The sequence below is a fragment of the Phallusia mammillata genome, chromosome 2, assembly GCF_965637545.1.
Source record: "Phallusia mammillata chromosome 2, kaPhaMamm4.hap1.1, whole genome shotgun sequence".
In the NCBI taxonomy this organism is placed as follows: Eukaryota; Metazoa; Chordata; class Ascidiacea; order Phlebobranchia; family Ascidiidae; genus Phallusia; species Phallusia mammillata.
Window position 1 is genome coordinate 23,325,589 of NC_137253.1, and position 15,488 is coordinate 23,341,076.

The 15,488-nt window shown below is 40.1% G+C and overlaps 2 protein-coding genes across 5 annotated transcripts; both read right to left on the reverse strand.

The window, feature by feature from the left end:
- Positions 1–191: 191 nt before the first annotated feature.
- Positions 192–4,255, reverse strand: LOC145215323 (uncharacterized). Of its 2 annotated transcripts, none has more exons than XM_080084012.1 (8): positions 4,004–4,255; positions 3,662–3,787; positions 3,209–3,589; positions 2,818–2,943; positions 2,611–2,753; positions 1,939–2,073; positions 1,122–1,766; positions 192–850 (listed from the first exon to the last, which is right to left on the reverse strand). In XM_080084012.1, exons 1-8 carry the CDS (start codon positions 4,102–4,104, stop codon positions 621–623), a joined length of 1,887 nt encoding a protein of 628 aa, XP_079940138.1. In that variant the 5' UTR covers positions 4,105–4,255; the 3' UTR covers positions 192–620. The 2 variants fall into 2 exon arrangements, with proteins under 2 accessions (XP_079940138.1, XP_079940139.1); XM_080084013.1 differs by having other exon boundaries at positions 1,122–1,703; positions 4,004–4,204.
- On the reverse strand, positions 4,205–8,262 carry LOC145215326 (U6 snRNA-associated Sm-like protein LSm1). 3 transcript variants are annotated; one of them, XM_080084018.1, is made up of 3 exons: positions 6,809–8,262; positions 6,620–6,740; positions 4,205–4,917 (listed from the first exon to the last, which is right to left on the reverse strand). In XM_080084018.1, exon 3 carries the CDS (start codon positions 4,890–4,892, stop codon positions 4,491–4,493), a length of 402 nt encoding a protein of 133 aa, XP_079940144.1. In that variant the 5' UTR covers positions 4,893–4,917; positions 6,620–6,740; positions 6,809–8,262; the 3' UTR covers positions 4,205–4,490. The 3 variants fall into 3 exon arrangements, with proteins under 3 accessions (XP_079940144.1, XP_079940143.1, XP_079940142.1); XM_080084017.1 differs by lacking the exon at positions 6,809–8,262 and having other exon boundaries at positions 6,645–6,795; XM_080084016.1 differs by lacking the exon at positions 6,809–8,262 and having other exon boundaries at positions 6,620–6,795.
- Between the last annotated feature and the right edge of the window lie 7,226 nt (positions 8,263–15,488).

Below are 15,488 nucleotides of genomic sequence, written 5' to 3' on the forward strand. Positions count from 1 at the left end.
CCCGCGATTAGTTTGTATTTTGACGGTAAAACGTGGTCGGACAGATTTTAGTCAGACCACGTTTGCATTTTATGTGTCTGTTGTAAATCCTTTAAATCTTTCAAGTATTTGACAGATCACAAATAGGTTTAAAGTTGTATACTATAACCAGTAGGCTATAACCCAGGAAACACAAAAATGCGCTGGAGACAAACACTTCTTCATTGTATTAACCGCATGAAACGTACTATTTCACAAATAACCTGTAAAATTTAAACTTAAACTGTTACTGCGTAAACATTTGATAACGATAAAAATACCCAAAGCGATTTTGATATGTTTTCGGTAAACGATTTATCACATTTGAATCCACGCACCAGGATTGTACTATCCGATTTATAGTTAAGCGAATAAAACGTAATGGCACGGTGCAATATTAGTCAGGTATTCACGTCAGGAAACCGGACTGACAATGCACGATTATAACAGCTCACCACCGGACACAAATCCATGTTTCAATCGAAGACAAATACACAGAATCAATAATAAAAGTGGGCAAAGTGCCCGAATAAAAAATCGTTTCGTAAATAACACGCTACGTCCTCCGTCAGGCGTAAATAGGCAAGGGACAAACTTTTGAGTCAGTTGTGCATGGGTGCAGGTTGTACGGCAGCTATTGGATAAGCGATAATGCCTTGTTCGTTCATTTGCGTGGGGCCGGTTGGAACCACAGGTCTAGGCCCCGCATTTACTTGTGCCGACGCCACGAGACTGTTCTGTAAAGCTGGCCGCACTGCTCCCATTGATACCGAAGGTGGCATGGAAGTGTTCGCTGCAGCGATTCCGGATGTAAGTGGTGCACAAGGCATACCTGCAACAAATAGCATGTCGTGATAAGGCACATTTTAAGACAACCAGACAAGCAGCTTGTCCGGGTTAGCCAAGCTCTGAATGTGTGTTCTTTGTGCTTACCCTCTAAACAAAATAACTTGCCGCCGTTGTACAGACTGGAGTACCTGGCTAGCATACATAATCTGAATTGCAGTTACAACCTAGTTTTCCATACGCCCGTTTGTGCAACAAAAACCACTGCATTTGGTCAAATAGTTACAATAGTTTTAAAGAATTAAATTTAAACCTACCCGTATTTTGGTGTGACGACGCTTGCACGATGCCTTGATTTCCAGGTGAAACGTTATTAAAAGCTTGTGCCGGATGACCCACGGGGTGTAGAGGGCCAGGCATGCTGCTCACGGCGTTGCGCTGTGTTTCAGCAACCAAAGTCATTTCATGTCCGGTGCCAGACACAACAGTACTTGCGAGTGGCATGTTGCCGGTAGAACGCGTGACTGTGTACACGACGGCCGGGGGTGGAAGTTGAACGGCGTGACCCATCGACGATCGATGTACATCACCCGAAAGTGTGACTAAAGTGTTTGTTGCGGCCTGGATTGCGCACCTTCCACCAGCAAGTGCAGCGGCCATAATGGTACCGGCAAAGCTCACAGGCTGTTGTGACATTTGGTTGTGTGTTGGCATTCCACCGGCAAACGAACCCATGTTCTGTTGCTGTGGTTGCGGCTGTTGTTGGGCAAGCTGGTTGGGTACAGGCGCCGAAAAACTGGCGATGGGTTGTTGTGGCATTTGGTTCAGATTGTTTTGGGCAATCATGGCGTTGGAGTGGGGCATTTGTCCTGAAAGCGCTGACACCATCTGGTTGGCACCTTGAATGGATTCAACATTGTTTCCTGAGTTTGCAGCTAGGTTTGCAGCAATGACTTGTGCAGCTACACATAACCAGATTGAAGAGTTTCAGTATGGTAGATATGTAAATATTTGTACACGTTATACGGAAATGCCTTGTAGTAAATAAATTTGCACTGTTGGTTGGAAAACACTTGAGTAAGAAAACTAAACACCAGAATAGGAACAACAGAAGTGCTTTCCTACATCTGTTACCTATGTCAGTTGTTTGTGGAACAGAAACAGGAACTTGTTGTAAACGTGCACCAGCAGCTACCACTGTTGCTTGAGGTGGGGGAGGTTGTCCAGCAGCTCCATTCATCAAGTCTTGAGCATTGGGCTGCCCAGTCACTGCATTATAACAAGCTGTTACTATCACACTATAGCTCCATTATAAACTTGCCATCTGCAATGGGTGTCTGTAATTACCCATTGACCGCTGTGACCACTGAGGCCAACCTGTAAATACTGCATGGCTGCTGTGAGCAACCTGTAAATACTGCATGACTGCTGTGGCCAACCTGTAAATTCTGCATAACCGATGTGACCAACCTGTAAGGGTAAATGAGACCTGATTGAAGTGTTTTTCAATAACAACCCTTCACCCCCACCCAAATAGCTTTAACGGTCAGCGCTTTCAAAAGTCCATAAAATTCTCTCGCTAACTATCAGTGTTATAAAAATGGTCACAGCAGTCATGCGGTATTTACAGGTTAGCCACAGCACCATGTCGCGTTTACAGGTTGGTCACAGCATTTAGAAAGTGTGTACAGGCTGGCCAGAGCATCCACAGCGGTTAAGTGGTATTTACATGGACCCTCTGCAATACATTAAAGTATGCATAACTTCAGCTCATACAGATGTTACAAACTTATGCAAATTTTGTACCTTGTACATTCAGCTGAACAGGCATAGCTTGTGGTGTGTTGCTGGCTACAACATTTTGTGGCAAGTTTGCAGGGGTGCTCAAACCAACAGTAGGCTTGAATGATGTCATGCTCTCAGAACTTCTACCATACCCTTGGATGCCCCTGAAAATGGTATATATTGAATAATGTTGTAACATATTTAAGCATTTTCTTAAAGATAGCTAACCTCTTTTGCAGCCTAAATTGTGCATTTTGTTCCAAAAGAACTTCGTTTGTGGCAGAAAGGTCTGAAACCTGCTTTTCCAACTCTTGGATGCGCTTTTTCAATGACTGATTTTCCTCTTGCAGATGCCTAAATGAAAATGTACTTGACCACACTATAGTGAAAATACATGGACCTACATCAGCCATTTTTGCCCTGTTTTGAAGAAGCAATGATTTTGGTTTCAAAAACTAATTACACAATACCAAATGGTAAAAATTTCTTGCTTTTAGCTTCCAAGGGGTAAAAAAACAGAAGTGTTTGTTTTATTAACACAAAATAGGCAAATATTTTCTTTATAAAGCAATAATATCAGTCAGTGTTGCCACATTGGGGATAAAAACCTGTTACTTACTTGGAAATTATATCACCCCCTGACATTTCCTGACTGGATGAGAATGTGGTGAAATCATTACAGTCTTCATCATAACCTTCTTTGTCATCCATAAGAATTCTTGGCCTCTTGATTCCAGCTGAGAGCTCTGCTTCATATTTTGCAGCCTGTTGAGGGTCGAGATGAACAAACTTGCACTTTCTTCCTCTGAAGCATTCTCTGTTGATAAAGTCCCAACACACAGGACTGTTTGGATCCAAAGGTTTTTCACTCTCGAAATGATGTTTATCATGGCCAAGAAAACAATCGCCAATGCCAAAATCGAATTGTAGCTTCAGTTTTAATGGCAACTTCTTGGTTGTGTTATAGAGCTCTTCTTCCTCTTTTGAGCAATGAATGAACCTACCACGGAATTTGACTTAAAAGATCATGTGATACTTTAAAATTTACCTCTAATTTTTTTCACAACTATACCTGCAGTTTAGTCGTTGGCACTGGCTGTTTTGAAAGTCATGACAAAACTCATAAACAACATCAACACATGAAACATCAACAATTTCTTCTAGTTCAGTGGCAGATGGATGTTTGTATTTGCATCTCCTGAGGTAAAAACAAACCTTTGTTATAATTTAAATATTTTCTTAACTGGGTTTAAGGCCAGTTTTTTGCCCACTTTGAGGCAACAATAAGTATTATACTCGTTTTATCAATGACTATTCACTGTTACATGTGTAAATGATTTTCGTTCTATGTTGATTATATTGAAACATGGTTAAAATGTATGTTTTGTGACGGGCAATAAATTTACATACACACCTTCCTCTCTGGCACACATTTCTCAAATAATCTCTACAAATGTTCTTTTTGTCAAGAAGATGTTTGAAATTTCTGTCATCATCCGAAGTGGAAATGTCCATGATTGTTATAATATTAATGTAAACAGTTAGTTTTCGGTTTCAACCATAATGGGGATGTTGTGATACAGTGGCACAAGGCAAATTTTTTAAATGGGCCATATCTGCTTTAAAGAAAACAAATAAGCTTAAAAAACATTATACATAATAGCATGTTTTGGAACGTTTCAACATGATGCAAGTTTCCAAAAAACATATGCAAGAAATACTACATGCCAACTTTACAGCATATCATACTCATATACACATAAAGTTTCACAACAACACTTTACCAAATTCACATAATTGGTGTACTGCAAAATTCCGACTCTTTTCACAAAGTGCCACCTGTCTCAAACAGTCGGCATGTGACTAGTTTCAATTCTAAACACCACAAATTAAACGACCCATTAAAATGCATCCTCATTCTGATCAACAGAAGGTATTAAACCTCTTTCCTTCATAATTTTTGCTTTGGCTCTTTCTTTATCTTGCTTCTCTTGTTGTGCTTTAGCTTGAGCAGCTAATATAGTCTGTATTGGCACCTTTTCCAGATCTTTGCGTTCTTCATTATCTAAGTCTACCTCTCCGAGAAGAACAACATTTTCTCCCCGAACAACAAAGACACCTCTTGGAATGTCACCATACATTGAGTCCACATGTATTCTTTCCACAGTGTTTTGTAAAACAAGATTTGCAAACTGATCCACCGATCTTAAATATCCAATTAGAATCCTTCCATCTCTGAGAACTACCAGTTGCTTTTTGTCAATCTCCTCAATTAAACTGGCGGTGCCCGGCATGTAATTCATATTTACTTTTATTGAACTTCATTTCCTAAAACGAAACAAAAAACAGGTTAGAACACATCAAACGCTTTTAGAACTAGAAGGGTGGCTTTCTGATATACTTCCATTTTATATATTCTATACGATATTTACCAATTTACTATACACATCATTTGATCTACACATATGATTGTTTTTGTAAACAAAAACTAATGGGTCCCCACACGCGTGTTTGTGCGGATTTACGGTAAACAAATGTTGCGGTGACTTTTAGATTTTTAAGGACAAATTTTTAGAAAGCATTAACCCAACAATAAACATTTTTTGTTCGTATTCTTTTTGCACTATTATTGTCATTTAATTACAAAAACATTAAAAAAGAACGGAACAAATACTTTAATTTAATCTCTTGCTTTGACCCAGATATTGTCGTCCAAGGTCGGGTTTTAAACACATTTTTTTCTAGAAAGCTGTAACAGTTGTGTTACAGACACTTTAAATTAAAAAGCAATTTGCTACAAGTGTACACATAATAATTCGTTTTTCATTTAAATTTGTTTCGCAAAACCATTGACCTGTAGTAACCTCTCAGGGTGCAACGACTGTTTGACCTATTGACACCGTTTTCAATAGCACGCCGTCCTTACTGTTCAACAACACCGTTTAACCTAATTTATACATGCCTTGAGTGTTGATTCCTAAATTTATTGCCAAAAAAAAACGCTACGTTATCACGAAAGAAAGTTCTGATCTGTGTTAGTAATACCTACTAGTTGACCTTAAGTAACCCGTGGTCATGCGGCGGCCGACCTGACAACGAGCATTTAAAAAAAAACATTTATCTTGCAAAAATGTCAAGTTTATTTTTTCAACTTTATTTTGATTAACAAGTTTTCCTTGACATATACGAAACCGAAGCACGCTTATTAGGTTTAAATCACGTCATAGGTGTGAAACCTTTGCCAAAACTGAAAATGTGAGTGATAACTTAATAAAACGAAATAGCATTGCTGTGCAAAACAGCTGATTTCTGATCACCAAAACGACGTCTCGTAAAACGTCTGTCCGACGTCAAGCTGAGCCCTCCTGCTATCGTAAACCAGTGAGTTACTCTCTTGGGACTTCTGCCTACAGTGTCTTTCTTGACCAAACGAGCGTTAGACACATTTACGTTTCGGGGGCCTGTGGGTGAACCGCTGGGTAATTCGGGGTCAAACTTCTGGAGGATCAAGTTTGGATTAATAACTAACATATGTCCAAATTTGAATAAATCTGAAGCACTCTTTCTTTACCAAACGAGCGTTACAAACCAGCGTTAAAAATTTTACGTTTCGGGGGCCTGTGGGTGAACCCTTGGGTCATTCAGGGTCAAACTTCAGGAGGATCAAATTTTGGTTAATAACTAACATCTGACAAAATTTAAACAAATTTGAAGCACTCTTTCTTGACCAAACGCATATAACAAACCATGTTTTAAAAATTTTGCATTTTGGGGGCCTGTGGGTGAACCGCTGGGTCAATCGGGGTCAAACTTCAGGAGGATCAAATTTAGATTAATAACTAACATCTGTGCAAATTTGAATAAATTTGAAGCACTCTTTCTTAACCAAACGCGTCTAACAAGCCAGCGTTAGACAGAAAAAAGAAATACGGACAAAAACAATATGTGTCCCCTTCAGGGAAGGGGACCCATAATTTTAGACAAAATCTTTTTCTACGATGTTTTCACTTTCAGTTTTCAGTACACTCACAGAAAGTTCCCAAAAGTGCACACACCGGTTCGTGTTTACGTTTACTGTGGTCCCTAAAGTTGGTTTCCATACAAAGAGTAGATCGGCAATCGGCAATCCATAGATGTAGATCCCACATACACTGGGTAATATATCTTTATCTCTTTCATCCATCACAATTATTGATAACAGATAAACCACGATACATACCATTAGCACAGTATTGATCAATGGTTCTCAACCGTAGATTCGTAGACCGTGGCCCCCTAAAAGTTACTTTTTGGCCTCGTGGCCCCCTTCAAGCAACCCTGTAGGACCTGTGGCCCCCTTAAAAATGTAAATGGCAATCTCATGTTGGAATTCGGTACTAATTTCGGCTTTAAACAGGTCGAATAGAGTAAACAAGAATCCGCAATCGTGATAAACCTCAATATAGACAAATAGTACGGTTACTACGGTATGTGAAATAGTCGATTCAATTTTGGAAAAAGGTAAAAAGAAAATGGCTTTTAGTGGGTGTTTCTTGTGAACCTACAGTACCCGTGACCCCCCGGAACACAGCCTGTGGCCCCCCTAAACCGCGGGACCGGTAAAAACTAAAAATGTTAAAAAAAATCCACGGACCAGCAACAAAAGATCGTAGTAAATGCAGCAGATATTTGTAAGCTTTTTGTTCACCAAAGTTGTCGTTGCGCAACATAATTCAAGATTTAGCATAGTCCAAACGACAATCAACTCAACTGAAACAACAAAACACCAATCCATTTACACAAATCAATGCTAGTGGGATGTTTGCTGTTGTTTCGCTTTCAGTATGAATGTCAAAGTCTCAAATCATCTCAAAAGGAAAAATAACTATATTTTACAAAAGTGTTTAATGCTAGACACAGTTTATGACAAAAGAATCATAAACGCAAAAAAGCTTTATTAAACAATTTTGCGGTTATGAGCTACTTCAGTTTTACAGCCAAGTGGAAAATGAGTTTCGCAGGTACCAACAACTTTGCAATACTAGGCCTACTTATAATCCCATTTTAAAAGTGGCTTGGCATAAAGTAAGATAATTTGCGGACCGGCAAAATATTTACGCGGACCGGCGGTTGGGAACGAACTGTCTGTAGCGTGGTTGATATCATTTCCAAGTTTGTGTGTCAGGGTTTGTCTGTTTCTGCCCCTGTCGATTGGTTAGCAATTGGAATTTATGTGTAATGCTGTCTTAGTTGTGTAAACTAACTTGTCTATGTATTATTGCAGCTGTGAAATATAGTGGCAAACTGTAAAGATTTATTGGATTGTATTTAAGTGAAATTCGAATAGTGGTCGTGTGATTCTGTGCATTGCTGTCATGGTAAGCTTTCTTGCATATGTTTCTAACTTAACGTATTCGAATTTAATCCAACTTTGAATTTAAATATTGTAGTTGTGACATCCGATCGCCTGTAAACTGCACAGTCGTGTTGCAGAGGTGTACGGAGTCAAAATTTTTAGACTCCGACTCCAACCCGACTCCGTAAAAATTAACTCCGACTCCAATCCTGCTCCTGATGAAAGGCCTAAAATCAGACTCCGACTCCTGATAATACTCCGGTGTCACAAACAATTCCTGTTCCTACTTTTTAAGTTAATATTACCAAATAAATGAACATTTAAACTGAACAGAAAGAAGGAATAACACTTGTTGCAAAGGTAATTGAAGGTTAAATCCCTGTGATAGTATCCAAGCAAAACAAAACAGTTATGACAAAAAAATTTTTTCTTTTCTTTTAAGTTATTAATACCAATAAGACTGAACAAAAAGATGGAACAACACTCTTTGTAAAATGTTTTGCAATTGAAAGTAGAAAAACCACTCCAGTATTGTGAAAAATAAAACATTCCTGACAAAAATCCTGGTTCATTTTATATCAGTGTAAATGGTAAGTAAACATTGGCAGTGGCAATGACAGGACAGTACATTCACAGCTTTGTAAGACATTCATAGAAAGAAAAAAAAACATGCATAAGGAGGATAATGAAAAAACTTACTGGGGTAGCATTTTCATTTACAATATTGTTTTACAGATATATGTATAACTACTTTAGGCACTAATTTTTCACTGCATAGATATTTTCCAGCACTATTTAATACTATTTACTTGATGAACTCCATAAGCCATGTTTTCAATATTTAACAACAGTGAAAAATTCAACCAAACTTCACTTTGTGGACCAACGTTCTGTTTATCCACCATTTTATTTTTGCTCATTAATTCTGTTAATTTTTCACATCAATATTCATGGTTGCTCACTCTAAACTGTGATGCTGCACTGTACACTGACACTCCAAAATGTAGTCCTGTCAAAACAATTGTGTGAAAAGTTTGAAAACATAAGGCAATGTATTTGGACTATTTGCAATGCGATAGCAAGGTTAAAGGTCAAATACATATATCCTATGAGGGCAAATAAAAACATCAAAAAATCACCAAGACGTTAATGAAAGTAAAATAGAATCCGGCTCCGGCTCCGGCTCCGGCTCCGGCTCCGGCTCCGGCTCCGGCTCCGGCTCCGGCTCCGGCTCCGGCTGATCTGAAATAACGTAAACTCCGGCTCCGGGTAGACTCCGGCAAATTTTAGCAAACTCCGGCTCCGGACACTCCGGTACTCCGGTTCGTGTACACCTCTGTCGTGTTGACTCGAAGTACATATTGCTGGTGAGTGAATCGTATATGCTGTGACGTCATAATGCCTTATTCATGTGTGACAATATAAAGGAATTGCTTCAAATTTTAAATAAGTTTGATCTCAACTGTTTCGACGACAACTTATACCACCGTCAGTGGTTAAATGAAACGTATCGGTGCAGTGGAGTATATCAGTATGGACAGAAATCGGCAATACCCAGCCGTTTCAACGGTGGTTTTTTACTTCCCGGCACGCCAAGTTTATTTTTTTTCATGTAACGGCCAATTGATGCCATAAAAGCTGTTGTTGTGTTTGTTTATTTTGTCGGATACTGTATTGCCAAATCGGGCTTGACTTTACACTCTATGTCAGTATATTTTCGAATAAATAAGTAGCGAGTTGTCAAAGACCAATTGCTTATTGTGTATGTTGTCTTGGTCTTTCCTGAGGCTTTAATATACAGGCCTGCCAATCAAAATTTGGGCCTAAACGGGCTTCTTAAAAACGATTCGGGCTCGGTCCGGGTTTCGGGCTTATACTTTCGCCGGTTTGCAACTTTCTACTACACACAAATCTGTACTGTAGTCAATTTTACGACAGGTCCTTATTTTGCAGTTTCGCGCTATTTGTGCGTCTCAATTTCAGAAAAAAACTTATGGGGGTATGCGGTCCAAGGTACAAAAGCCGCTGCATAGGGCAACTAGGGCCATGCGCTTTTGTTTGAGCCGTTTTGCAAGCGGAAACCGACAAGATGGCGCCCGTTTGTTGCTTTAAAAATGTACCCCAACTGAGTAGCGGTCCCCAAGCAAGCGGGCCAATTTGTATCGATGCAAGGGATCGCCCGAAACGCATATTTCGCCGTGTTCGCACTTCAAATTTGACAACCTAACAACTAGTAGCTCCAAACGGTGAAATCCCGGTCTTAAAATAAAGCATTAAAACGCGACATTCAGCAGACAATCGGCACGAAAAATATAGTTTAATACGCGTAGACCAGAAAATGACACATAAAACGATAGAAAAAGTACATGAAACAATCAAAAACATAAAAACAAACGAAAGCAAACTCTAATCAATGTCAAGCGCACGGCCATGCTGCCATGTGCGGCGATGCGTAAAAGCGACATCTATTTCTTTGCTTGGTAGCGAATAATATGCGCAACAAGCACGCAGACGAAAACAAGAAGTACTTTAACGGGTGGTTGAATGGCGGTGAAAATGAAGACGGGTCGGCCTCTCGTTCCCTGCGATGGGCAAGTAAATTGTTGTTACGGTTTTACTGGATTAAAAAAAAGTTAATCAAAACTGTTTGTGCTGCTGCTGATGGCTGTGCATGTTGGCAAATGCTTTCACTGTATACAACATAACTTACAACAACGCTTATTTTTTCTCTTTTTTTGCTTTGCTGGTGTCATGGGTTGCAATTTTTTGGACCCCACTTTCCTCAGGTGGACAGTCGACCTGTTTTTCTTCTTCCCCAGGTGGACGGTCGACCTGTTTTTCTTCTTCAGGCTGACAGTCGACCTGTTTTTCTTCTTCCTCAGGTGGACAATCGACCTGTTTTTCTTCTTCCTCGTGTGGACAGTCGACCTGTTTTTCTTCTTCCCCAGGTGGACAGTCGACCTGTTTTTCTTCTTCCTCAGGTGGACACTTAACCTGTTTTTCTTCATCGATTGTGGCATGGACCTTACTCTCCTCAGGTGGACTATCGACCTCTTTTTCGTCTTTTTTTGTAGCAAGGTTTTTACTATCCTCAGTGATTGAGCCGAAATCGTTTGTGTTCATTTTCGATTTCCCTTTTGGTTGAAAGGGGGCTTTTAGGTTTAAGCGTTTTGCCTGAATTTTTTGTTTGAGAGCTCTCATTGATGGCGTTTGAGTGCTGGCATTTTTCATTACGGGCTTTGCCGCAGAATTAAAATAATCCCAATTTCCCACCTGAAAGGTCAGACAATCAATAGGTTTCGATGGAAAGATTTTTGCTGCTAAATGCTCTTCTTTAACCTGATTTCTCGCCAAGGGGGGTGGTTGACAAGGCGAAATCTGATTTGCCAAAACATCACAAAGATACTGGTTTGATTTATTTACTTGACCATGTTTTCCAACTGCAGGTTTAGGGGTTGTTGAAAAAGCCAAACACTTTCTCGCTGCTTCATCTGTTGCACACAATTGTGATTTACTTTCGCCCCTTTTCTGAACTAAAACCTTCATTACCCCTCTTTTAGCGGATATTTTTTCAACACCTTGACATCATCGTTAACTATCGATTTCCTTTTCACTTTTTCAGCCTTGCTCGCATCTTGTGCTTGGTTTGATGCTTGCCCTTTGTCAGAGCCCAGTACCCCACAAACTGTAACATTTGCCAGGGTTTTGACGAAGATATTCAAGTACACTGACGGTTGACGAACCGGGCGCCCGGTCTGGTATAGCATAACATTTTTTGCGGGCATCACAACATATACTGTGATTCGGCGGGGTGAGTGATTACCCAACACCTGTATGAAGAGTCAACCAGCAGTCCACCTGAGCATAAAACATACAAAGTTAATTTACAGACATTGTTTAAGAGCTATGCCGATCTGTCTTAATGTTAGAAATTTTTATTGTTAACAAGTAGTCAAAAGCTTGCGAAACAATGTGATGCTAACAAAAGTGTCTAATGTCCTAAAAAACCCATACCCGGTAGATTTTTCTCACCGGAGGAATCTTTTTCTGGCTTCAGACCGAACCAGGACCATATATTTCTAGAATCAGTCTTACAAGTCTGCACAACCCCATCTAAAAAGCGAAAAGTAGCAATAATGACGACATCACGTTGAAAAATACGTCATTAGGTTAAACATGATAAAACAAACCTTTGTAGGATAACAATGCTGGGCAGTGTAATGTCCGTTCGTCGATAAGGCACCGATTGAAACAGCTCGCCTGTTGGAGAAAAAAACATGTCCCTTTTGCATATTATGTGACCAGGATACGTTTTACAGCTTTAAAGGTCGGCCGCTGGGTCCCCTGCCCTTTAAAATGAGCTCCCAAAACGGCAAAATACCAAAAAATATCCACTGGCGTTACCCTCTTAAATAGAGGTATTCTACTTTAATGCCAAAATTTTTGTAAAAATCCGATTAAGGGACTGTTTTCGTATAATATTATCTGCCCGACGTCAACCGTCGTCCGCTGGCGGTAACTATATTGCTAGTAAACATAAGAGTATTTACCTGAACAAGCAGATATGATATTCTCAAGTCAAGGCTCCTGCAAAATAGTGATATTTTCATTGAAACCCCATTGAAAGACAAAAAATGTTGCATTTTTGCTGCTTCTTACCCTTCTTCAGCCATTCCGAGATAAGGCTTCGGTAGAAAAATCTTTTCTTCTCTCGCCCAACGCTTCCACGAGTCGAAATACGCCATTTTGCATCTATTTCTTTGCTTGGTAGCGAACAATATGCGCAACAAGCACGCAGACGAAAACAAGAAGTACTTTAACGGGTGGTTTAATGGCGGTGAAAATGAACACGGGTCGGCCTCTCGTTCCCTGCGATGGGCAAGCAAATTGTTGTTACGGTTTTACTGGATTAAAACAAAGTTAATCAAAACTGTTTGTGCTACCGCTGATGGCTGCGCATGTTGGCAAATGCTTTCACTGTATACAACAAAACTTACAACGTCGCTTATTTTTTTCTTTGCTTGACTGGTGTCATGGGTTGCAATTTTATGGACCTCACTTTCCTCAGGTGCACATTCGACCTGTTTTTCTTCTTCCCCAGGTGGACAGTCGACCTGTTTTTCTTCTTCCCCAGGTGGACAGTCGACCTGTTTTTCTTCTTCCCTAGTTGGACAGTCGACCTGTTTTTCTTCTTCCCCAAGCGGACAGTCGACCTGTTTTTCTTCTTCCCAAGCGGACAGTCGACCTGTTTTTCTTCTTCCTCAGGTGGACAGTCGACCTGTTTTTCTTCTTCCTCCGGTGGACAGTCGACCTGTTTTTCGTCTTCCCCAGGTGGACAGTCGACCTGTTTTTTTGTTTTTTTCGGGTGGACAGTCGACCTGTTTTTCTTCTTCCCCAGGTGGACAGTCGACCTGTTCTTCTTCTTCCTTAGGTGGACAGTCGACCTGTTTTTCTTCTTCCCCAGGTCAACAGTCGACCTGTTTTTCTTCTTTCTCAGGTGGACAGTCGACCTGTTCTTCTTCTTCCTTAGGTGGACAGTCGACCTGTTTTTCTTCTTCCTCAGGTGGACACTTAACCTGTTTTTCTTCATCGATTGTGGCATGGACCTTACTCTCCTCAGGTGGACTATCGACCTCTTTTTCGTCTTTTTTGGTTGCATGGTTATTACTATCCTCAGTGATTGAGCCGAAATCGTTTGTGTTCATTTTCGATTTCCCTTTTGGTTGAAAGGGGGCTTTTAGGTTTAAGCGTTTTGCCTGAATTTTTTGTTTGAGAGCTCTCATTGATGGCGTTTGAGTGCTGGCATTTTTCATTACGGGCTTTGCCGCAGAATTAAAATAATCCCAATTTCCCACCTGAAAGGTCAGACAATCAATAGGTTTCGATGGAAAGATTTTTGCTGCCAAATGCTCTTCTTTAAACTGATTTCTCGCCAAATGGGGTGGTTGACAAGGCGAAATCTGATTTGCCAAAAAATCACAAAGATACTGGTTTGATTTATTTACTTGACCATGTTTTCCAACTGCAGGTTTAGGGGTTGTTGAAAAAGCCAAACACTTTCTCGCTGCTTCATCTGTTGCACACAATTGTGATTTACTTTCGCCCCTTTTCTGAACTAAAACCTTCATTACCCCTCTTTTAGCGGATATTTTTTCAACACCTTGACATCATCGTTAACTATCGATTTCCTTTTCACTTTTTCAACCTTGCTCGCATCTTGTGCTTGGTTTGATGCTTGCCTTTTGTCAGAGCCCAGTACCCCACAAACTGTCACATTTGTCAGGGTTTTGACGAAGATATTCAAGTACATTGACGGTTGACAAACCGGGCGCCCGGTTTGGTATAGTATAGCATTGTTTGCAGGCATCACAACATACTGTGAGTCGGCGGGGTGAGTGATTACCCAACACCTGTGTGAAGGGTCAACCAGCAGTCCACCTGCGCATAAAACCTACATAGTTAATTTACAGACATTGTTTAAGAGCTATACCAATCTGTCTTAATGTTAGAAATTTTTATTCTTAACAAGTAGTCAAAAGCTTGCAAAAACAATGTGATGCTAACAAAAGTGTCTAATGTCCTAAAAAAACATACCCGGTAGATTTTTCTCACTGGAGGAATCTTTTTCTGGCTTCAGATCGAACCAGAACCATATATTTCTAGAATCAGTCTTACAAGTCTCCACAACCTCATCTGAAAAGCGAAAAGTAACAACAATGACGATATTACGTTGAAAAATGCGTCATTATAGTTAAACATGACAAAACAAATACTGGGCAGTGTAATGTCCGTTCGTCGATAAGGCACCGATTAAAACAGCTCGCCTGTTGGAGAAAAAAAAGCATGTCCCTTTTTGCATATTATGTGACCAGGATAAGTTTTACAGCTTTGAAGAGGGCCCTGCCCTTTAAAATGAGCTCCCAAAACGACAAAATACCAAAAAATATCATTTCCACTGGCGTTACCCTCTTAAACAGAGGTATTCTACTTTAATGCCAAAATGTGTGCAAAAATCCGATTAAGGGACTGTTTTCGTGTAATATTACCTGCCCTACGTCAACCGTCGTCCGCTGGCGGTAACTGTAGTGCTAGTAAGCATAAGAGTATTTACCTGAACAGACAGATGTGATATTCTCAAGTCAAGGCTCCTGCATAGTGATATTTTCATTGAAACCCCGTTGAAAGACTAAAATTGTTGCATTTTTGCTGCTTCTTACCCTTTTTCAGCCATTCCAAGATAAGGCTTCGGTATAAAAATCTTTTCTTCTTTCGCCCAACGCTTCCACGAGTCGAAATACGCCATTTTGCACGAGAGCATAAAATATTACGTCCGTTTACAAAATGAAATTTCAAGAAAAATACCGTAAAAAATTCAAGTTCCCATGAGACCCATTGTTGGATCAAAGAACTGTGACGTCACAACCAGCTTATTGTAATCAATTTATGCCAGCATATATGCATGCAATGATGTACCGTATTTACTCGATTGTAAGCCGCCCTCGTTTATAAGCCGCCCTCGATTGTAAGCCGCACCCTGGAATTTTAGATAGAATTGTTTCGTAAT

Excerpts from the sequence above, each read along its gene's own strand:
- LOC145215326 (XM_080084018.1), bottom strand. The coding sequence starts at position 4,892 with ATGAATTACATGCCGGGCACCGCCAGTTTAATTGAGGAGATTGACAAA.
- LOC145215323 (XM_080084012.1), bottom strand. The coding sequence starts at position 4,104 with ATGGACATTTCCACTTCGGATGATGACAGAAATTTCAAACATCTTCTT. Across the intron at positions 2,944-3,208 it reads GGGGGTGATATAATTTCCAA|GCATCTGCAAGAGGAAAATC; the intron begins GTAAGTAACAGG and ends ATTTTCATTTAG. Across the intron at positions 2,074-2,610 it reads TGTTCAGCTGAATGTACAAG|TGACTGGGCAGCCCAATGCT; the intron begins GTACAAAATTTG and ends GTTATAATGCAG.